General features: G+C 31.1%; 1 protein-coding gene across 1 annotated transcript; it reads left to right on the forward strand.

Moving 5' to 3' along the window:
* The first annotated feature begins 16,266 nt into the window (after positions 1-16,266).
* LOC125853389 (uncharacterized) lies at positions 16,267-19,891 on the forward strand. The gene is made up of 4 exons (XM_049533073.1): positions 16,267-17,230; positions 17,279-18,569; positions 18,663-18,868; positions 19,452-19,891. Exons 1-4 carry the CDS (start codon positions 16,267-16,269, stop codon positions 19,889-19,891), a joined length of 2,901 nt encoding a protein of 966 aa, XP_049389030.1.
* The last annotated feature ends 5,541 nt before the right edge of the window (positions 19,892-25,432 follow it).

Raw genomic sequence — 25,432 nt, forward strand, 5'->3', positions numbered from 1 at the left:
GGGGATAGGGGTGAGGGTGGGGTAAAAAATTGAATTTAAAAACAAGCTTTAAAATTATTATTTTTTTGGGAGGGGGGGAGGGGGGGAGGGGTGGGGGGTGGTTTGAGGGTAGGGACAAAATAAATTGATTTTTTCAACAAAAAAATAATTGTAATTTGCAGTTGGAAGAGAGTTTTGGAAAATGTTTTCCATAAGTTTTGAAGGGAAGTCATTTTCCTTAAATTTGAGAAAAATGAGTTGATTTGAAAAACATTTAACCCAATCAAACATGAGAAAATTGGAGAACATTTTCCGGAAAATGTTTTCCTTCCTACCAAACACACCTTTAAAGTTAAGTAACTCTGCAAATTTAGCTCCTCCTTTCTCTTTCCCACCCACTATAATAATAATAATAACTATAATTGCATAGTGATCTCTATGCACATTCTCAATTTCATAATATAAAGCATTGATGAATCTTACATGTAACGTGAAGTGGCTAGTTCCTCCGTTGGTGGCCGCTATACGCAGGTGATTTTTTGTTCCTTTTTTTTAATTTTCTTTTCTAAATTAATTATGTACAAATTCTACTAATGGTATAAGGTCTTAAATAAATTATGGACTTTGTCCATTAATCGACAATTAAATAAATTAATTATTTAATAAATATCTATCAATTAAATAACTGTAGTTATCAGATAGTTCAAATTTTCTAAACAAACTTCACCGACTAATCCTAAATGACTTGGGGCAACTACTGAGAGGAGTAAAATAGTATTTTACAAAAAATTTAAAAAATTACCTTCTGGGTCATTATATTAGCATATCTCATAGGGTTGGTTAAGTTTCGTTTGAATTATTTTTATTTTTATATAATAAATGTTATATATTTTTTACGTTTGTATATTATTATTTTATGCATCATTTTGTAGAATTAAAAAAAAAAGTAACAATAATACTTTTCCTATATTAGAGAAAAAGAAAATATAAAAATTATATATTTCATCCCTCCCAAAAAAGATATAATATTGATTGGAAAAAAAATAACAATTACATATTTCAGGCCCTCCCAAAAATGGTATAATATTGATTGAAGATTTAAATATGTACATTTTAATTTAATAAAAATAAAAGTTTGAGTAAAACTTTCATAATAGATATTTAAAATAGTACCTATCTATAAGATAATTTTAATATTAAATGTACGTTGATACTTGCCAAAAGGTAACAATTTGAGTGTCAAAAAATATTTTTTAAAAAAAGATTAGTCAAACACATTTTGCTTATGAAAAACACTTTTCAAATGCATTAGCCACACACAAATTACTTTTTTTTTTCAAAAGTATTTTTCTAAAAAGCTTTATTAAAACATTGCTTATAAAAATAAGCAATTTTTGGCAGCAATATCATAGAGACTTCACGACCCAAGACTATCCCCTAGAAGTGACATGGTGCCTAGAGCCACGAGTAATCCCAAGCTAACCACATGACATGGCATAACAGTAAGATAACATATACTTATAAACAAAATAAACTGAAAACAAAATAAAGTCTCATATATATGTCATATGATAGAAGACAACATACGTGGAATCAACTAACTGTTTGAAAAACCTCTAATTATAAAGAGTTGCTAGGAAATGTCCATATCTAACTCTAAATTGTCTGAAAACTAAAGTAAAATATTGAAAAAAGTCATAAAAGGTATGTCCCCGAAACATGAGGACTCCCCAAACGCAGTGCACACCGAGAGGATTTTGTACTAACCGCAGCCTGAAGAATGTATATCAGAACCTATATTATGAACCAATATAGACAAAAAGTATGCGGACAGTACTTCGAATGTACTGAGTATGAAGAAAATGCATAAACATGATATTTGAACTTGATAAGTCAGTAAAACATGTCAATGCATTGATCAAGTAAACATAACATGAAAACTAACGATCTGATCTAGAACATAGTACAAGGTCATGCAATATTTGAAAACATATTTATTTGTGGGATGTATACAACAACCGACATAAATCATGTGATTTACAATATGGATTTCAATGTTCTTCTTCCACGCCGGAAAAAAGAGTGTCCTACATGCCAAGGTAAAGACCATGATATCTGAGCTAGGGTAGATCCACTAGTTAATGTTTAATTGAGATAAATCCTACAGTGGGACATACTTCTAGGGCTTTTCACATTGCTACAAAAGGTCCACAGACGATAAATGAAAACCTTCATCCCAAGAGTCCACTCGCTGCTAAGTATACTTTCAACGAAACATGCATAAATCTGAAAACAGTAATAATCTGATAATACTGAATTATATTAAAAATTTAATAGAATATTAAGTAGCTCCTAAATCATGATAATTGTATATAATTTGAAAGATACTTTATCTGAAAGCATCTAAATAATAATAATCATAAATTGAGATAAACTCCAATCGGAAGCATCATAATTCATGAAAATCTAATAATCTGAGATATGCATGTGAAAATAACATAATTATGGTCATGAAAATATTAGCATGCTTTGGGATCAAGAAAATATCATTGAAACTATTGAATTATAATCAATTCATGTTTAATAAGATCAATCATGAAGAATAAAAAATTCAATAAGAACCTAGAAGAAATCATGAAACCCTAGACTTGACAGTTCATAGCTTCAAGAAATTAATTAGAGTGGAACTCAATATGTGAAGAAGAAATCATTGATTAAGTTGCCACATACCCTGATTGCAATCCTAACTAGAATTGGAAAGAAGAGACCTTAAAGGTTCAAAGCCTTGATCGTGTCTTGGGAGAAACCTTGAGAGAGAAGAAAATTGAATTTGGAAGAATGAGAGTGAATTGGGAGGTTAGGGTATTTAGGATTTAGTTATTTCCTCTTAGAATAGGCCAAAAAGGGCATAGTATATGAATTAAAATAGTGGAAGAAGACTGAAATAACCTTGACTTAAAACTGCCGAAACCATCTTCATGAACTACTATACAGTATGTACAACATGGACCATAAAGGTATCCGTAGAACATCTGAGGTCCTTCAATCTTGAGGGTCACTACTACGAAAGCTTCTACGAATTGTATAAGCTTCCACGATCCACATAAGTGTCTGTGAAAGACAAGGTTCACGAGTCCTTAGAGGTTTGCTTCACTAACTAGTACTCGGCCTGTGAAAGCTTTCACTGTCCGTAAACCCATCCATGAAACTTACATCCAGAAATTCCAAATACTAAGTTTAGTCATATATCCCTTCACAGTATGTGGTTTCTTTCATGGTCTGTCAATGGGTCCGTACAATCCCTCTTCTGCAACATTTCAGTTTTTTCCTGATTCCAAGGTCTGATCTAGTCTTATGAATTTTCGAGGTGTTGCACAAACTTTTAGTGTATTTTGATCGGTTATATCAAGTTACCTGAATTACTTTTTATAATGCTTCTAATTAACCAAGCATTATAAAGACTTAAATGAAATTTCCTTTTAAATGTCAGTCAATACTTTTCGTCCCGATTGAAATGCAAACACAATATTTATCATAGAAGGACTACTCAATACAAAAAAAAATGATTAAAACAAATAGAAAAATTGAAGCAAGAAGTTACATAGTACGAAGTTCAATCACAAAGCGATCATGTTAAACAAATATAATAAGTAAAAAGCTAAACCTATCATGATTATTCAATATGATAGATTAGAAAGTAGCTAGATAAGGAACAAGTTTTGTTAGCAAAATGAATGCATAGGGAGAACAATAAGGGAACAAATTTAAGATTTATATATTTTTTACTGAGACTTTTTGTTTGCTTTGTGTCAAAGAAGTGCATAGATCCTCCAAGACCATATATTTTCTTCACCCACGTTTTAATTGAGTCTGTCCACGTAGCAATTGTAGCATGTTTGTATTTTCCAATCTGTATGAATGAAAATCAGGATATGGCTCTTAAAGACTCATAATCTACACAAATGTCCTGCAAGCTTTGATCAACAAGAATGGCAAAGTGCGTATTTTGAGGTTGTTTTCAATTTTTGGGTAGCTTGCGGAAATCCCACTTCCTTACAAGCTAATTATGTAGATACATGCTAGTTTGTAATATTACAAATCTTACTAAATTTTGGACTTCGGATACATGTATCTGAATTGTCCAGATACATGTATCTCGGATACATGAGGTCAAAATAATATGTGATTTGTTTTAGATATATTGTATACAAGTGGATTCGCATGTATCTGGATACATAGACAAATCTCGCTCACCACTCTCTTTCTTGATAGCGTATCTGATATCCCGGATACATGTTTCTAGTGCCAGATACTTGTCAAATACATGTACAAATACATGTATCTAATACAAAATACATGCCAGATACATGTATCTATGTTTTTAAGATTGGTAGATTTGATTTGTTTTTTACTTGTGATCAGATCTAAGGAAATTAATATATATAGAAAGTTACTTATAAAATTTCTAAATTTTATCATGTAAAAATATCTCACACCAATTATAAAACCTCTTCTTTTGTTCCTTAATTTTCTACCCCTTTAATTGCATTCTCTGTTTCTCTCTATAATCATGTCCTCCACTTTGGAGAACAACAAATGTTCCTCTATGATAACAATCAAAGGTCCTTTGTTGATACTCAAGCTTTATTGTTTTGAACATGGGTGGGAATAGAAATTTGAATGGTGGATCTCATGAATTAAATCTCAAAATCAAATTGGGCAGAAAAATTTGAGTTCTTTCACTTTGTTCACTATTTCCTATTTGCTTCAGATGCCTCAACACCTACTGAGTTTGGTTCAATGGGGGTTTCGGAAATACAATATTAGGTCAGTATGAAGAAGTAAGTGTTGATGGGTCCTGCGTTGAATTGTGTTTCTGATGATTTTGTTGAAAACACTAGCAGGCTTGATGATAGTGTTAAAAGTGGTGGAAATAGCTCAAATGCAACTAGTATTTTTACTGGTGTGGATCATAAAGGCAAGAAGAACGAGCTTCCATATGAAATCTGATGGCGGAAGCTATTTCTTCTTCCCTTTTTGATCAACACCAGTAAGATTGCTTGCTGCATTTGAGTTATTTCCACCGATTTTGATCCTATCCTCAATCTTGTTAGTTTTTTCAACAAAATCATCGGAGTCATAATTTAATGTTAGTTCCATCAAATACTAACTTCTTCATACTCATTCCCACTATTGTAATTTTCGAATCCCCATTGAACCAAACTTGATGCATCTGGAGCAGATAGGAAGAAGTGAATTGAGGGAAAATACTTCAATTGTTCGGACGCGTTTAAATTATGAAACCCATCACTCAAATTATCATTCCCACCTCTTTTCAAGATACTCAATAACTCGTGTGTCACTTTTTCTTTTCCTTACGTGCGCACACACATATCATCAACATATATCATATCATATTTCATCATATCATCATATTATTTTATATATATTACTATAAGTGGGTACAAAAAATGTTGAAAGTTGAAATACAAAAATAACCCTATAAAGTTGAGCTAATACAATAATACCATTAATATTTATATATATTGTACATTAATTTCTACATTGAATGTTATTTCAGTTATTGTATTTATTGGTTAACAAATGAAAGAAAAACTGAAAAACTTTTGATTTTCTTCCGTTACCAATTTAATTAGACAACGAATCATCTTACTTAATTAGTTATCTTAAAATTTTCTCACTATTCAACTTATTATGAATTAAACAATCAATCTACTATATATATAACCCCTTCCTATTGTTCCTCATTAGAAGAAATAATAGAGACAAGTTGAAGATTTCTACCAAGGTATATTTATTTTATTTGATTGTTTTCTATGAATGTTCATGAAAATATATATTGTTTTGCGTGTATTTTTTTAAGAACTATTAGGTAGCGTAGTATATTTATTTTTTTTTGGTTGAAAAAGGAGTTAATTTATTTATATATAATATGCATCCATACAATCCAGGTGGCTAGAAGCATTACAATCAGCTTGAATACTAGGTAAATTAGCTACTAAGTTTGTACTATCCGAGGATGGAGGAGGCATGTCAAAGGTCTGAAAATTTGCTCCCTTCTTCCCAGCATCTATATTATTCGTGCTGAACAAAGAAGTAGTTGGCCACTCCATATTACAAAAAACCGGAATACTTACTACATTATCAACTAGAGTTAAACTAATCGGTGATGAAGGTGGCATGTCATGCCTAATAAAGGTTACTCCCACCTTGTCCGCATCGATATTCTTCATGATGAACATGGGTGGGGTTAACCATTCCACAAAATCTATGTTTTCCTTTAGCTTAACCGCTTCTTTCGCTAATTTATCAGCCACCTGGTTCTGCTCCCTGCGTCTAAGGGTGATCTGAGGGTTCGCCAGCCTCTGGAGCAATGCCCTGCATTCAATGATTATGTTACAAAATGAATCATTCCCTTCGTAAATCAGCACAAGGGTGTCTGATGAGTCTGTTTCTATTTGAAGTGGTGTTAACTTGTGTCTATCTGCCATTCTTAATCCCATTAGGAGAGCTAAAATTTCAGCGTGGAGCGCATTCATAACGTCTGTTTTTGCTGAGAACCCTGTTATCCATGAACCCCTAGTATCTCGTAAAACTCCTCCTGCTCCCCCCTTCCTCGTGAGATAATTAAAAGAACCATCCGTGTTTAGTTTAAAGCCCGTTTCTGGCGCCACCCACTTTAGATNCAAAAAGGGCATAGTATATGCATTAAAATAGTGGGAGAAGACTGAAATAACCTTGACTTAAAACTGTTGATAGGGGTGTACATGACTGGGTTGGTTCGGGTTTTTCAAATATCAAATCAAACCATTTGTGTAAAAAATTTAAATTTATAAACCAGACCAAACTAAAAAAATCAGATTTTTTTGGTTTTTCAACCTCGGGTTGGTTCGGGTTTTTCAAATACCAAACCAAACTATTGTGTCGAATTTTTAAATTTATAAATCAAACCAAACTAATAAACCTCGGATTTTTTCAGATTTTTAGATTTTTTCGGTAAAGTTTGCATACAAACATATAATTAACTTGTGCTCCAAATATTTCTTTAGTCCAACCAAAATACAATTATCTAAGGTGTTTCTTAAGAAAACAACACAAAATATGAGATGAGTAATGATGACACTAAAATATTCAATAAAAAATAATAATGAAATCATCATATAAAATAAATATTGCAAAGGCATAATGAAAATGATCATAATTTAAAAGTACTAAATCATGCTAAAATAAGTTTAATAAGTATTAGTTACATTATTAAATATTTAAGGAAAATTAAAATTAGATTATGTATTTTAATTGTCTAAACCAATGTAAAACTAAAGAACAAATATTCAATATTACTATCATTCTTAGCGTTGAATTGATTTTCTTTTTGCATTAGTATTAATCTGATTTTTATTTATGTTTTATTATAATTATCAACATATATGAACTATAATCTTTATTGAACCATTCTGAATTCTAAGTTTTAAACTTGAAATAATATATTAAAAGATAAAAATTATGAAATAGCATAAGAAATATTTAAAAATTATATCAAAGTAAATATTTTTATGTATAAAGTAAAATTTTAAAATTACATATATAATGTCGGGTTAGTTTGGTCTCGGGTTGGTTTTTTTTAGTTAAAACCAAATTAACCAACCCAAATATAGTCGGGTTTTTTCTCAATACCAAACCAAGTCAAACCAAACCACTAGTCAGATTTTTTTTCCGATTTGTGATTTGGTTCGGTTTTCGGTTTTCAGTTCGATTTTTGATTCGGTTCCTCTATGATAACAATCAAAGGTCCTTTGTTGATACACAAGCTTTATTGTTTTGAACATGGGTGGGAATAGAAATTTGAATGGTGGATCTCGTGAATTAAATCTCAAAATCAAATTGGGCCGAAAAATTTGAGTTCTTTCACTTTATTCACTGGTTCCTATTTTCTTCAGATGCCTCAAACAACTGCTGAGTTTGGTTCAATGGGGGTTTCGGAAATAGAATATTAGGTCAGTATGACGAAGTAAGTGTTGATGGGTCTTGCGTTGAATTGTGTTTCTGATGATTTTGTTGAAAACATTAGCAGGGTTGATGATAGTGTTAAAAATGGTGGAAATAGCTCAAATGCAACTAGTATGTTTACTGGTGTGGGTCAGAAAAGCAAGAAGAAAGAGCTTCCATATGAATTCTGATGGCGGAAGCCATTTCTTCTTCCCTTTTTGATCAACACCAGTAACATTGCTTGTTGCATTTGAGTTATTTCCACCGATTTTGACCCTATCCTCAATCTTGTTAGTTTTTTCAACAAAATCATCGGAGTCATAATTTAATGTTAGTTCCATCAAATACTAACTTCTTCATACTCATTCCCAATATTGTAATTTCCGAATCCCCATTGAACCAAACTTGAGGCATCTGGAGCAGATAGGAAGAAGTGAATTGAGGGAAAAAACTTAAATTGTTCGGGCGCGTTAAAATCATGAAACCCATCACTCAAATTATCATTCCCACCTCTTTTCAAGACACTCAATTACTCGTGTGTCACTTTTTCTTTTCCTTACGTGTGCACACACATGTCATCAACATATATCATATTTCATCATATCATCATATTATTTTATATATTACTATAAATGAGTACAAAAAATGTTGAAAGTTGAAATATCAAAATAACCCTATAAAGTTGAGTTAATATATATATATATATATATATATATATATATATATATATATATTGTACATTAATTTCTACATTGAATGTTATTTCAGTTATTGTATTTATTGGTTAACAAACGAAAGAAAAACTATAAAACTTTTGATTTTCTTCCATTACCAATTTAATTAGACAACGAATCATCTTATTTAATTAGTTATCTTAAACTTTTCTCACTATTCAACTTATTATAAATTAAACAATCAATCTACTATATATATAACCCCTTCCTATTGCTCCTCATTAGAAGAAATAATAGAGACAAGTTGAAGATTTCTACAAAGGTATATTTATTTTATTTGATTGGTTTCTATGAATGTTCATGAAAATATATATTGTTTTGCGCGTATTTTTTTAAGAACTATTAGGTAGTGTAGTATATTATGCTACTATGTGTAGACCATATTATGTTTGAAAACATCTTTCGCAATATATATATATATAATAAAACCTTTATAAATTAATATTCGGTAAATTAATAATCTCTCTAAAGATATTTTCCTCCGATCCCAACTTGGGCCAATGGAAAAACTCACTAATTTCGATAAGATAATAAGATAATATATTTCTAGAAGACCCCTAATAAATATATGGTCCCATTAATATCATAAATTAATAATTCTTTAAAAGTACGAATATATCTAAGACAGTTTAGTGAAATATGAATCTATTGTGTTCTATTTTTTCTTAAAAGTTAAATCTAGTTGAATCTCATCTCTAACTTTTCTTATTGCATTCAAGAGCTCTGGTGTTGTCTTTTCGAACTGCACCATAAAATTGTGAAGAGTTTAGATGCGATAAGTATTTCCTTACGCGTAACTTGTTCCAAAGGTATAGTATCATCTTCAACTTCATCATCAACATCACTTTTTTCGATGGTATCCACAATTTCTTTTAAGCTCTGGACCTCTGAATATGTATCACTTTCACTCAAATAATCCGGCCAACAGATTATTGACATCCATTTTATTGTGGTAACCGAGATCATTAATCATGACCTCAAGTTAATGAATGATGTTTTCACAAGTGGGTTCATTCAAATTCTCTGAGATTGCATCCCCCGAACGAATTTTAAAGTGTCGAAAACAATTTGATATTGTCTCTTGCATAACATTTGTTCTCCAAGAAGGGATTGCAAATTTGATAACATCCAAAACATTAATCTTTGTTGGATCAGTTTATCTCACTTCATAGCCTTCTAATATCCTACGATAATAAATCTTGAAAGCACTTATTATCCCAGCATCACAAGGTTGAATTTTGGATGTCATGTTCGGTGGCAAGAAAAACAATTCAACATTTTGCAGTCTTTCAATATTTCTATTATGGGCTGGACAATTATCTACCATAAGCAAAACTCGTCTACCATGCATTTTGTGGTCAAACCAAAGAATTTAGTCATCAAAAAGCACACTTGTCATCCATGTTCTTTTGTTTGCACGATAGTGACAATTCAATAAATATGATACATAAATTAGTAAGATGCAATGATTTTGATGTTTCGTTGTACTTTATGTATAACATTTTTTTATGTGAAATCAATAAATACGATACATAAATTAGTAAGATACAATGATTTTGATATAATCAAAATTAACCTTCATTAAATCTCAAACCATTCTTTAAATTAATAAATATTAATTTATCGATTAAATAATATCTCTATAAAATAATAAAATTTCATGGTCCCACCTATACTAATATATAGAGGTTTTACTATATCTATATATATATATATAATTTGTGACATTATGTAATCCAAGTACACCTCAAAATTGGCCTGTGCCAATTTACTTCTACAAAAGAGTACTTTTTTATTGTGTTTCTTTGTCTTTGTCAAATAATTTTAATGGGTTAATCTCTACGACGAGGAACCTTAAAAATAATTTTCAGAATCCTTGCTTCTATATAAGCTTTCAGAGGTTACAAATGAATCTATATTTCTGTACCTTATAATAACAAAATGTAATCCACTCTACACTTTAATTACTAGCTAACTAATTATTGTTGCTTGATTTTTTATAGATTTAGACAATATATAATCATTTGTCATTCAACAAAAGAAGTCGTTTGAATATTCAAATTGTACATGAATTTCAGCTTGCATTATTTCGCTTCAAACTTTTTGTTATTCATTTCTATTAGTGTTTTTTTAAGATGATTTTTCAGGAATTTATTGATGAAAAATAAGATTGGTACAAACTCATATGGGCCTACTACCCATATCTAAAAAGACAAACACAAACCGAAAATAAAAAGAAATAGAAATAGAAAAGACATAGCCCATTCCAGACGTAGTCCATATCCTCTCTGTATAAACATGTCCTGTCATCTAGGGTTTCCTAATCTAGCTTCTCGCCTTTACCTCCTTCCCCTGAAACACCTCAGAAAATGTTCCCTTACTGGTAGAACAGTCATCGGCTTCCTCATGTTTTACATTGAGTTCTTCTCCTTGTGTCCTTCTTCCTCAACTAACAAGAGTAAGTGTTTTCCACTTTCCCTACTTTAATCTTCATGCTAACAGAAAGATGCTTCTTATAACCCCATTTCTGATTTCTTTTGCATTTGTTCCCTTGCAGTGGGTGCTGGAATGTGAGTGCAGTGGTATCTTTGTTAAAGCTTCTTCCAGGTTATGACTGTACTATTTGCTTAAGACACACATGCAAGCACGTGTCTCAGAACTAGTATTACTATAAGTAGGAAAAGTCTAAGTCAAACGTTGAATTACTAAAATGACCTTTAAAAGTAGAATGATCATTTCATTTTTTTATAAGAAAATTAATTCTCTATTAAGTTTAATTTAATAGACCTTTCATCTACCTTTGGACCTGTACAAATTTTATAAGTTTTTTATTTACAAGTTTAATATTGAGCAACTTTCACATATAGCAAACACAAAATTCATATTTGCATGCTCTAGCAAAGTTTGAATAATTGCGCTTCATAGCAAACATATATATGTATAGTTCGCTATACATATACGGAAAAAAAATAGTTATATAATTTGCTATACATATACAAAGAAAACAGTTGTATAATTCGCTATATATATACAAAAGAAAGCAGTTGTATACAAAAGATCAATTGTATAATTTGTGTATGTATAAAACGAGAAAGAGAGAAAGGCAAAAAAAAACTGGGCAGAGAAATATTTGTATAGTATAATTATAAGTATATAGGACGAAGATATATGTATTTGCATCTGTATATACAATTTTCTCTCGCTTTATACAAACAGAAGTGCAATTTATACATTTCGTTTCTGTTTGTATAAGCGAGAGAGGTGAGGGTGGCGAGCTAGATTTGGGAGAGTGGCGAGCGAGATCTGGGAGAGGGGAGAGAGGGGAACGAAAATATATGTATATATACAATTTCCTCTCGCTTTATACAAACACAAACGCATTTTATACATTTGTGTTTGTATAAAAGCGAGAGAGGCGAGCGAGGCTGCCACCAAACGAGAGTGGCGAGCGAGATTCCACTAGGGAGAGTGGCGAAAATAGCAATAGTTTGCTATAGGGTACAATTAAATCAAAGTATATTTATAGCATTTAATTTGAATTAATAGTTTGCTATTATGTACAATTATCCCTTTAATATTTTATGTCATGTATTTATTTTCTTCACTTTTAGCTTCTGGCAGTTAAACTTATCATATTCTTCTTCAAACCATATACCTTATTCAACATTTCAACGATACACATTAAAGTTTTCGTTATTACCCAAAATATTAGAAAAATTGAGACTCCATATTAATTAATTTAATTAGCATACACTAAGTTCATCCTGCTAATTGTACAAAAACGTAACTAAATTACTAATAATAAATAATGATCACTTTAAGAATACAATTAACTCTTTGTCATTATTTTTCATTTTCTACTCTATTTGAATTTCATATACTTAACGTTTGACTGATCAAATTCAACTAATTTAATGTTGAAAGCACTGAAAAGACTATTGTTTTAATATGCATAATATTTATAAATCTGGATGAGCACAAATAAGGAAGATCCACTAGATAATGTTTATTTGAGACAAATTCTATGGTGGCACATAGTTCTAGGGCTTCTGACATTGCTAAAAAAGGTCCACAGACAATAAATAAAAACATTCATCCCAAGAGTCCACTCGCTGCTAAGTATACTTTCAACGAAACATGCATAAATCTGAAAACAGTAATAATCTGATAATACTGAATCCTATTAAAAATTTAATAGAATATTGAGTAGCTCCTAAATCATGATAATTGTAGATAATCCGAAAGATACTTTATCTTAAAGCATCTAAATAATGATAATCATATACTGAGATAAACTTCAATCAGAAGCGTTATAATTTATGAAAATCTAATAATCTGAGACATGCATGTGAAAATAACATAATTATGGTAAAAAAATACTAGCATGCTTTGGGTTCATGAAAATATTGAATTATAATCAATTCATGCTTAATAAGATCAATCATGAAGAAGAAATCAAAATTCAATAAGAACCTAGAAGAAATCATGAAACCTTAGACTTGAGAGTTCATAGCTTGAAGAAATTAATTAGAGCTTTTTTGGAACTCAAATATAGGTGAAGAAGAAACCATTGATTAAGTTCTCACATACCCTGTTTGGAACCCTAAATGGAACTGGAAAGAAGAGACTTAAAGGTTGAAACCCTTGATCTTTTCTTGGGAGAAAACGTGAGAGAGAAGAAAATTGGATTTGGAAAAATGAGAGTGAATTGGGATGTTAGGGTATTTAGCATTCAGTTATAAAAAGGGAATAGTATATGAATTAAAACAGTCGGAGAAGGCTGAAATAACCTTGACTTAAAACTGTCGAAACCATCTTCTCGAACTACTATACAGCCTGTACAACATGGACCGTAAAGGTGTCCGTAAAACATTTGAGCTCCTCCAATCTTGAGGGTCACTACCATGGAATCTTTTACGAATTGTACAGCCTTCCACGTTCCATATAAGTGTCCGTGAAAGACAAGGTTCACGAGTCCTTAGAGGTCTGCTTCACTAACCAGTACACGACCCGTGAAAGCTTTCACTGTCCGTAAACCCATCACTACAACAAATTTGATTTTCAGGGACAAATAACTTCGTCATTAATAATTCGTATTTTGTCATTAAAAATTTTGTGTGACGAAAAAGATTTCGTCAATCAATCGTCACTAAATGTGTGTCGCTAAAAGTATACAAAGACGATTTAGTGCTTCGTCGCTAAAATCATTATATTAACTACAAAAAGAAAAATCGTCCGTAAATGCATTAACATTTATGACGAATTTATTTGTCATAAAAAGTGTAACTCTTTTGTAGTTAATAGTATGTTTTGTCACTAAAAAGGTTATTACTACCGACAAAATTATATCGTCGCTAATTATTTTACTTGAATTAGTGATGACATCAATTGTCTCTAATGTTATATGTATTTCATAGTTCAACAAATGTAATTTCGTCACTAATGACTACTTTTTATATACAAAAAAATTATTATGTCCTTAAATGTATAAATTAGTGACAAATTTATTATTATAAAAAAGGTTAATAATTTCATAGTTAAAATTTTCATTTTGTCACTAAAATTGTTGCTTTTACCGACAACATATATTGTCACTTTAAATTATCATGATTAGTGACAATTATAGTTGTCACAAAATAAAAAATTAATTCGTATTCAATAAAAAGGGTTACTAGGACAATGCATTTTTTGTCACTGAATGTAGTTAACTTCTGATGAACTAATTTATTTTGTGACGAAAACATTTGTCTTAAAAAGTTTAATTTGGTCATTGCTAAAACTAATTAAAAATTAAATAATAAAACATGCTAGATATTAATAGAATTCACCCATGATCGTGTAATTAAAAACAATTAAAATTATACTAACATAATATCTCGTTATAAACTCCTTAAATAAAAGTAAACACTACAAAAAAATGCTTGAATAGCGGGAGTTTAAAAACGGAGGTCAGTTCCAACCCCCACAAATTATATTAAGTAATGGGGGTTTTCTAAACTGACGTAAATATAAATATTTAGCAGGGTTCAAAACCTTCACAGATCCCAAAAAAAAATAGCGCCGGCAACTTTCCCTCTTTTCTTTTGATTTCCCTCAATTTTTCTAGTAAATATTTTTCATATCTCAAAAACCTATCTCACTTTTCAGTTCACAAGTTTTGACTCTTTACTACTTTTTTAAATATTTCTCCTTTGCAATTCACAATCAAAGAGTTCTTGTTTGCAGCTTCTCCACACAATCTGGTACACAACTTTTTGTTTATCTTTCTACAAAATAATTGCTATTTTTTGAGTTTGATCGAATTTTGATATGAGAATCTCAAATTTTTTTATGGGTATCTCAAATTTTGATATGGGTATCTCGAATTTTCATATGGGTATCTCAAATTTTGTATGGGTATCTCAAATTTTGGTATTGGTATCTTGAATTTTGATAGATTTATATTTAGTGCTCGTTGGAATTTGGAATTTTCGTAGATGGGTTCAAAATCTGTGAAGGAGCAGTATGTTCTTGAGAAGGGTTCTCATTTGTGGAAGATGTTTGTTCCCTTATTTTCACAAATGGATTTCCCATCTACTGATTAGATTTTCATTCTTATTTTTTCTTGTGATTGTGATTTTGCAGTACATTAATCTATGGATTGTTTTAGAACTTAAGACCATTGTTTTGACTTATATTGACTTAGATTTTTTATGAGTTGTAACTTTTACCTTATCTCCTTATGTTTTGATTATGGTTGATTGAAATTATGTAAGTTTAGATAGTCAATCAATTAAGCTAATAAGATTTATCTAGATGAAAGTGATATGATCTATTGAAAAGGAGCTTTTATTTTTTTGATGTACTTTGATGTATAGGGTTGAAAATTTATCTCAGTTATTTTTTATGGTTTGATATTAGATGGAATGATAACATTGTAGAATTAAATGTTCATTATATATAGTCATTTTTGTGTTGGTTGTTTGTAGAGTACTACACCTAGAAGTACTTTTTGTTTCAAAATTTGTTTTGAAGGCTCTACCATATGATATGTTGATAATTTATGGGAGGAACGTCTTAGTGTTGATTCTACTTTGAAGTTTGAACCAACTCGAGTGGTTGTTGTATTTGTTTGCTGTAGAAAAAAGGAATTATGATAAATTTTATTGGTACATAGCCACCGCACAATGAGATTTGGATGTGTTTTTGTTTCCAATTAGGTAGTTAAAGTTACGAGATTCATATTTATTGTATTGCATCTATTGCATAAGCTATAAGTTCCTCATTTAATTCTTTTGGTTATTTTAATGATTTGTTGAATGAAACTTTTGTCGTATTACAAGTTTATTTTGAATATGATTTTATACATTTTTAGTACATTTATAAGACAATGTCTCATCATTAACAGGGAGGATTTGGCATCAAGTGTGAGTTTTGTTATGAATTCTTTGATTTTGTGTTCTCTGTTAATTAATTTTTATTCTCATCAAGTGATGCTAATGGACACTCATTTTCTTACTCATGAAATCTTATAGGTGATATTCTTGCACGCTAATCTATTCTTTCAATGGATAAATCTTGGATTGGAATGCCAAGAAACACATCGGAGTATTTGCTTGGTTTGAATCAATTTCTAGATTTTGAATTTAACAATGGATCTATAGGAGATAAATATGAATGTCCATGTCCTAAATGTGGTTTTGGAAAGTGGCAAACTAGAAATATAGTGTTTGACCATTTGATCAACAAGCCGTTCCCAAAGAATTATGTCACTTGGGTTATGCATGGAGAAATGAATGTGCTTCCTAATTCGAGAAACACAGAGACCACTCAAGCTACACCACCCACTGAAAATCCAATAGAATTATTGGTTAATGAAGCATTCGGGGGCTTAAGGCATGAGGGTGTTGATGTAGGTCCATCACCGGTCGTGGAAGAAGAAGAAACGTTACATGATACGCCTGCTATAAATAAGAAAAATTTATTTGAGTTGCTTAAAGATGGAAGTCAAGAATTGTATGAAGGCTCCAAGTACTCAAAGTTGGAATTTTTGTTAAAGCTTTATCACATTAAGTGTTTGTCTGGATTAAGTGATAAGAGAATGACTATGATCCTAGATCTACTTAGGGATGCATTTAAATTTGCTAAGATCCCTGATTCTTTTTATGAGGCAAAGAAAACCATAAATAAGTTGAGTCTTGATTGTATCAAAATAGATGCTTGTCCAAATGATTGCATGTTGTATTGGGAAGATGATGTTAATGTCGAGACATGCAAGTATTGTCACACTTCTAGATGGAAGCCAAAGAAGAAGAGCAATACAGATCATACACCGACCACACGTAAGAAGAAAAAGAAGAAGCAAAAGAAGAACCCTGCAAAAATTTTGCGATACTTTCCCTTAAAACCAAGATTGCAAAGATTGTTCATGTGTTCTAAAATTGCAAAGCATATGAAATGGCATGCAGAGGATGATAACAAAGATGGAACCCTACGACATCCTAGAGATAGTGAGGCGTGGAAGAAGTTTGGTACAACTTTTCATGAAATTTCTTCTGATCCTTGAAATGTCCGATTAGGCCTAGCTAGTGATGGTTTCAATCCTTTTGGTACAATGAGTACTAGTCATAGCATTTGGCCTGTTATTTTGGTTCCATACAACCTTCCTCCATGGTTGTGTATGAAACAACCAAATTTCATCCTCTCAATGATTATTCCAGGTCCACGTGCACCAAGAAATAACATAGATGTATACCTCCAACCCTTTATTAAGGAGTTGAAAGAGTTGTGGAGTGATGGTGTTGACACTTTTGACTCATCAAAGAATGAAATGTTTAGAATGCGAGCGGCTCTTATGTGGACAGTTAGTGACTTTCCTGGACTTGATAGCTTATCTGGTTGGAACACACATACTGGTCTTGCATGTCCCTCGTGTAATTTTGACGCAGAACCTTGTCGACTTCCTTATAGTAGAAAGTGGTGTTTTATTGGCCATCGTCAATTTTTATCTAGAAATCACAAATTTAGAATGATGAGGCATCATTTTGATGGAACTGTGGAAGAGAGGACCCCTCCAAAGAAGTTATCAGGATCAGATATTTTTCAACAAGTGAAAGATATCAATGTCACATTTGGAAGACCGACAGAGTTGAATCGTAAAAGAAAACGAAACAAGCAAACAAATGATGATGAAGGTGGAACTCAACAATGGAGAAAAAAAAGCATCTTCTTTGATCTTCCATATTGGGAGTCTAATTTGTTGCGCCACAATTTAGATGTTATGCATATTGAAAAGAATGTGTTTGACAACATCATATATACCTTGCTAAATGATAAAGAAAAATCAAAGGATCATATTAAGGCTCGAAAAGATCTACAAGACATGGGTATATGGCACGATCTATGGCCGGATGAGAATGGTGAATGTCGGCTTGGTGCATTTACAATTCCAAAGAAGAAGAAATTGACCTTCCTCAAGACTTTAAAGAATATCGTAGTGCCAGATGGTTATGCAACTAATATATCTTGTTGCATTGATTTGGATAAAAAAAAAATCTTTGGATTAAAGAGTCATGATTGTCATATCCTCATGCAACAGTTGTTACCGATAGCAATTCGCAATGTTCTTCCAAATCAGGTCGTTGCAACTCTGGTAGAGTTTTCTTCCTCTTTTAGGCAACTTTGTATGAAGAGCTTAACCATCTCTAACCTGGAAAAGCTACAAAATCAAATTGTAGAAACCTTAAGTCATCTAGAGATATTATTTCCCCCTTCATTTTTTACTGTAATGATTCATCTGACTGTCTATCTAGTTGATGAAGTAAAACAAGGTGGGCCTGTACATTATCGCTGGATGTATTTTGTTGAAAGGTAAAAAATTTCCTATTCAAAATTATTGAATTGAATCTAGAATATAATTTAAATATAAATAAGTTTTCTAAAACTTCATTATCTTGATCATAGATTGTTAGGTCATTTTAAGTCTCTCGTACGAAATAAATCTCAATCAGAAGGCTCAATAGCTGAGGGGCATAAGGTTGAAGAAGTTCTAACTCTTTACTCTCGTTATTTTGACGAAATTGAGTCAAGGTTGAATCGACCTAAACGTGTAAACGATGAACCAAATCATAATGAAGCTTCTGGAAAGTCATCTATATTTCCACAACAAGGTAAACATGTTGGAGGCTCCACAACAGAACCATTGACTACTTTAGAGAAAACTCAAGCTCATCGATATGTGTTACTTAATTGCGCAGCAGTGAAGCCATTCATTGAGTATGAAATTTAAACTGATTTTGATTTTTACGAAATCTGTAGAGTAATCAGGTAAAAATTTAATATATATAACAATTTTGTAGTGAATTTAGACAGCACATCAAAAGAAGTACAAGAGGTCGAAGAGTTTCAACAACAGAGGTAGAGAAGAGAGTTAGTAAAGAGTTTCCTGATTGATTTCCTAAGAGAGTGAGTAAATAATTTTAGAATGTTTGTTTTGAACATATTTATTTGTCAATTTAGTATCTCTGATAGATATATTATGTTTGTTTAGATTATGAACCCAGATATCGCAGAAACTATCTCTGATGATATGAAGTTTTTAGCACAAGGTCCTGCATAAGATGCAAGAAGATTTAGTGCTTATAACATTAATGGATTCAAATTTCGAACTTTATCTAGAGAACAAGGATAAAAAAACTCAAAATAGTGGAGTTTTTCTCATCCTTGACACTTCTTGTATTGCGTCTAGTGTAGATAGGTGTGCAAGACAAGAAGACTTGCCATATTATGGAAAGTTAGAAGAGATTATAGAGCTTAATTATTATGGCAGGTTCAGAGTTATTCTTTTCAAGTGTCTATGGGCTGATACTACTCGAAATAGAGGGTACAAACCAGATGCTTGGAAGTTTAACTGTGTCAATTTTTCTAAATTGATTCACACTGGTGATCGCGAGGATCATGATCCATATATTGAAGCATCACAAGCAAATATGGTCTACTATGTTGATGATGAAACTGATAAAGAATGGAGTATCGTTGTACATCTAAAGCCAAGAGATTTGTTTGAAATGGGAGAGGTTGATGAAGAGGATCTATACAAGAATGAGCCATACCAACAACAAGAATTTGGACAATTTTTTGATGATGACTACGAGAATATCCAAATTGCAATAGATGAGAATATGAATGAATGAAATAGCAAAGATTTGGACAATATTTTGCATTTTGAGCTATTTTTTTAGAAGTTTTTAGTTGTTGGCTCTTCTCTTATTAGTTTCTTGTATTATGTGTTTGACGCTGCAATTTTTGCAATATTTTAGTAGCTGTTTTTTCTACTTTTAGCTGCTGTTATTTTGTGTTTGAAACTGTAGTGTTTACAGTTTTTGGCTACTATTTTGTTGCTTTTAGGTGCTGAATTTTTGTGTTTTAAGTTGTTTCTACTGTGATTTATCTACTGTTTTTTCAATTTTTAGTTGTTGATTTTGTGAGTTTTAAGCTGTTGTTTCTGCAGATTTTTGGTTGCTGTTTTTTAGTTTCAGGTGCTTATTTTTTATGGTTAAGATGTAGTATTTGCAGATTATTAGTTGCTGATTTTGTGAGTTTTAAGCTGTTGTTTCTGCAGATTTTTTGTTGCTATTTTTTTAGTTCCAGGTGCTTAATTTTTATGGTTAAGATGTAGTATTTGCAGGTTATTAGTTGCTGTTTTTGTGAGTTTTAAGCTGCTGTTTCTGCAGATTTTTGGTTGCTGTTTTTTTAGTTTCAGATGCTTATTTTTTATGGTTAAGATGTAGTATTTGCAGGTTATTAGTTGCTGTTTTTTGGCATTCTAAGCTGTTGTTTCTGCAAATTTTTGGTTGCTGTTTTTTTAGTTTCAGATGCTTATTTTTTATGGTTAAGATGTAGTATTTGCAGGTTATTAGTTGTTGTTTTTTGGCATTCTAAGCTGTTGTTTCTGCAAATTTTTTGTTGCTGTTTTTGCAGTTTTTAGCTACTATTTTGTTGCTTTTAGATGCTGAATTTTTGTGTTTTAAGTTGTTTTTTCTACTGTGATTCATCTACTATTTTTTCAATTTTTAGTTACTGATTTTGTGAGTTTTAAGCTGCTGTTTCTGCTAGTGTTGGTACTTATGCTTAACAAAAATATTATTTCTAAATTTAAAGCTAAGTGTCAACACTAGATCGACACAAATCGATCTTGCAAGAAAATCAATTTTGTCATAAAAAAGATCAACTAGTGTTGGTACTTATGCTTAACAAATATATTATTTCTAAATTTAAAGTTAAGTGTCAACATTAGATGGACATAAATCAATAACTTGCAAGAAAATCAATTTTGTCATCAATAGGATCAACTAGTGTTGGTACTTATGCTTAACAAACACATTATTCCTAAATTAAAACTAAGTGTCAACACTAGATAGACACAAATCGATCTTGCAAGAAAATCAATTTTTTCATCAATAAGATCAACTTAGTGTTGGTACTTATGCTTAACAAATATATTATTTCTAAATTTAAAGCTAAGAGTCAACACTAGATGGACACAAATCGATCTTATAAGAAAATCAATTTTGTCATCAATAGGATCAACTAGTGTTGGTACTTATGCTGAACAAATATATTATTCCTAAATTTAAAGCTAAGTGTCAACACTAGATAGACACAAATAGATCTTGCAAGAAAATCAATTTTGTCATCAATAGGGACAACTAGTGTTGGTACTTATGCTTAAAAACACATTATTCCTAAATTTAAAGCTAAGTGTCAACACTAGATGGACACAAATCGATCCTGCAAGAAAATTAATTTTATCATCAATAGGATCAACTAGTGTTGGTACTTATGCTTAACAAACACATTATTCCTAAATTAAAGCTAAGTGTCAACACTAGATGGACATAAATCGATCTTCCAAGAAAATCAATTTTGTCATCAATAGGATCAACTAATGTTGCTACTTATGCTTAACAAATATATTATTTCTAAATTTAAAGCTAACTGTCAACACTAGATGGACAGAAATAGATCATGCAAGAAAATTAATTTTGCCATCAATAGGATCAACTAGTGTTGGTACTTATCGTTAAAAATACATTATTCCTAAATTTAAAGCTAATTGTCAACACTAGATGGACACAAATCGATCCTGCAAGAAAATCAAGTTTGTCATCAATAGGATCAACTAGTGTTGGTACTTATGCTTAACAAACACATTATTCCTAAATTAAAGCTAAGTATCAACACTAGATGGACACAAATCGATCTTCCAAGAAAATCAATTTTGTCATCAATAGGATCAACTAGTGTTGGTACTTATGCTTAACAAATATATTATTTCTAAATTTAAAGCTAACTGTCAACACTAGATGGACACAAATAGATGTTGCAAGAAAATAAATTTTGTCATCAATAGGATCAACTAGTGTTGGTACTTATGCTTAAAAACACATTATTCCTAAATTTAAAGCTAAGTGTCAACACTAGATGGACACAGATCGATCCTGCAAGAAAATCAATTTGTCATCAATAGGATCAACTAGTGTTGGTACTTATGCTTAACAAACACATTATTCCTAAATTAAAGCTAAGTGTCAACACTAGATGGACACAAATCGATCTTCCAAGAAAATCAATTTTGCCATCAATAGGATCAACTAGTGTTGGTATTTATGCTTAACAAACACATTATTCCTAGTATTTATGCTTAACAAACACATTATTCCTAAATTAAAGCTTAATATCAACACTACATGGACAGAAATTGATCTTGCAAACAAATTAATTTTATCATCAATAGGATCAAGTAGTGTTGGTACTTATGTTAAACAAACACTCGATGGACACAAACAAATTATCACAAAATTTAAACTAAGTATCAATACTATATGGACACAAACACATTATAAAATTAAATTGTACTTGAACTTTAGAAATTTAGAAACACCAAACCTTATCTCCTACTTTGATGAAAGAAACTTGTCTCAACTTTTTTGATGTTGAGCTTCATCAGTTGCGTATCCCCCAAAATCAACCCTTTCAACACTAGAAAAAGATTCAATAATTATTAGTTACTACATGGCACAAACACACAGCAGCATCGAGATTCGTCAATTGCCTATTTCCTAAATGCGAGCCAATTTGAAAACAAACATCAACATAGAAAAAGAAAGAACACCCACATGAATAGATATCTTTTTGGAATTCAAACTTTAACATTTGTCATATTGGAATACATACTTTTCTAAAATAAAGCCATGTTTCAGTGAGTATTTTTGGCTTTACGGTAATGTGTGTATAGAGTAGCCACCAAAAGTCAATCTCTGTCCATTGACTAGTCTATATTTTCACACTAATTTGGTCGACATTATGACCCAATAAAGAAAAGTAGAGAAAAAATTGCAAGGCATGTGCCTTTTAGATTCAACAACTTTCGTTTTGTTCTTTTATACACAAGTATTTTACAGTATCATAAATCATGGGATGTTTTGAAATAAAATTAAGTACTTATTCAAATTTGACCAAGCGTGATTTTGTTTGGGACTTTGAAAAATGGATAAACCCACATGAATAGATAGGAGAAAAATGAATTAAAATTAATCAAGTAAGATAAACTTACCCTTTTAATCTGTCACTGCCGCAGTGAGTTTTGATGTATACTCCCTCTGTTTGTAGCTCCTGTCAGAGTTTGCTGCTGCCACCCACGCGCTGTTGTTGTCGCCTATGCGTTGTTGTTGTCGCCTATGCGTTGCTGCTGTGTCCTGCTGTTATTGCTGCTGATCGAGGAGGCGCACTGGTCGGGATGGTGGCGCGACATGCTATTGCAGCACCGGTCCGGGATGTGTGGGGGTGAGCGGCAGTCGGGCGTGAGAGAGGGGTGCGGCTGAGCCGGGTTTGTTAGTCGGAAAGGGGAGAGGAGAGGGGTACGGAGTAGGCGGCGGCTGCTCGAAGCCTGCCGCTTCGCGCGACTCGCTGGAGCTATTGGAGACGAGAGAGGCCTCACTGCGGCTGCTCTTCTTTAAGAGGTGGAAAATAATGAAATTTTTTTAAGGGTTTGGGTCTTTTAGATTGAAATAGGAAAGTGGGGAAGATTCAATCTGACCATTGATTAGATGAAGATGGGTGACTAGGATTTGATCTCAAATTTTGATAGATGGTTGAGATTAAATGGAAATTAGAGTTTTGAAAAAAAATTGAGACAAGAATAGGCTAAATTTGAAATCAACAAGTGGCTATAATTGAAATAAGAATTTAAATTGAAGTGGCTAGAATTGAAATAGATTGAATAAGAAAGGACTAGAATTGAAATACAATCGAATATATTAGGCTACGAGTTAAATGATTTAAGAGAAGATTAAGGAGATGTTATTCAATTAATAAAATATTACACATATTAAAGAATTTTCATATAATTAAACACACCTAAGTTTTAAAAACATTTAAATAAATAAGTAAAGTAATTATTTCGAGTTTAACTATTGATAAATATAATAATTTAATAATAATTTTTATAAATTATTGCATACTAAAATATATAATTTTTAGTCAAAATCGATTACAATTTTAAACCCAAAATATGTTTTGAAAATACGTTTTAATCAAATTGCACTTCCGAAAGAGTTGTAGGTCAATCAAATTGGGTGTCAACAAATATCACAAAATCATCAATCACCGAATGAGGTCGAGATATATATATATATATATAAATTTAATTTAACTACACATCAATAGAAGTTTAATTTTATAAATTTAATTTTATCGATCAATTTAATTTTATAAATTTAAATTATATACCTCCTAATTATATAAATTTAATTTTATCGATCAACAGAACTTTATCAATATCAAATTTAATTTATAAATCTCCTTGAAATGATCATCGATACTTCTTTAATTGATAATGCATTTCATATCTGAACCACTAATATATAAGACTTGATTTGTTAAACTACTCGAGGAGTATATAATCAACGTATCTCATACTCCGATGAATTATCCTTTATATGTCATTGCCTGCGATATGATCAATATACTCGACATCCATTCAAGATCAAACGTAATAATCTTGATAGAACTTGCTTTGTACAATACTTTACGATGTTCTATTGTTTATTTCATAAAACAAGATAAGACATTGAAGGTTATACGTACAAATAATTAAATAATTAATTATAAATACAAAATTTAATTAATTGTTATCATGACATTTCTACGAGTATCATCTCGCATTTCATACTCGGATGGATAATATGTTAGCTCTTCACCTCTACATCATTACACGAGATATTAAGTTCATGATTTGACGACGGACTGATAAAATTTGTACATTAATCTAGAAATATATGTATAATTATCTCCTAATTCATATCAACGTAGTTTCATACTGTAAATATGGATTATTGATATTTTTAGTTTATTTCACGAATTCTAACTTTTTATTTATAAAAGTATATAAAATTGTTACACTTGTTAAAACAATTAATTGTAGGTGTAAAATGAAAATTTAGTATTATGCGCAATAGCAAAATTATGATTAATAGGAATATTTTAAACAAACCAACCTTCGAATGTCGCTTTTATTAAAAGTAATTAGATTTAATAAAAAATACCGACCTGATGAGGTCGGTATCACATTAAATTTTAAGATTTATAAAAAAGTAATCATGTAATTAAATAATATTGACATCGGGAGGTTGGTATTTTAAATTACTTTATTTTTAAACTTAGATAAAATCGTC

Source organism: Solanum stenotomum, chromosome 1, assembly GCF_019186545.1.
Source record: "Solanum stenotomum isolate F172 chromosome 1, ASM1918654v1, whole genome shotgun sequence".
NCBI lineage: Eukaryota > Viridiplantae > Streptophyta > Magnoliopsida > Solanales > Solanaceae > Solanum > Solanum stenotomum.

What these genes read in the sequence shown, in the direction of transcription:
- LOC125853389 (XM_049533073.1), top strand. Translation starts at nt 16,267, where the DNA reads ATGGATAAATCTTGGATTGGAATGCCAAGAAACACATCGGAGTATTTG. An exon ending in TGAGGCGTGGAAGAAGTTTG is followed by an intron (nt 17,231 to 17,278) that starts GTACAACTTTTC and finishes ATGTCCGATTAG; the next exon opens with GCCTAGCTAGTGATGGTTTC. An exon ending in ATCTATATTTCCACAACAAG is followed by an intron (nt 18,869 to 19,451) that starts GTAAACATGTTG and finishes CGTCTAGTGTAG; the next exon opens with ATAGGTGTGCAAGACAAGAA.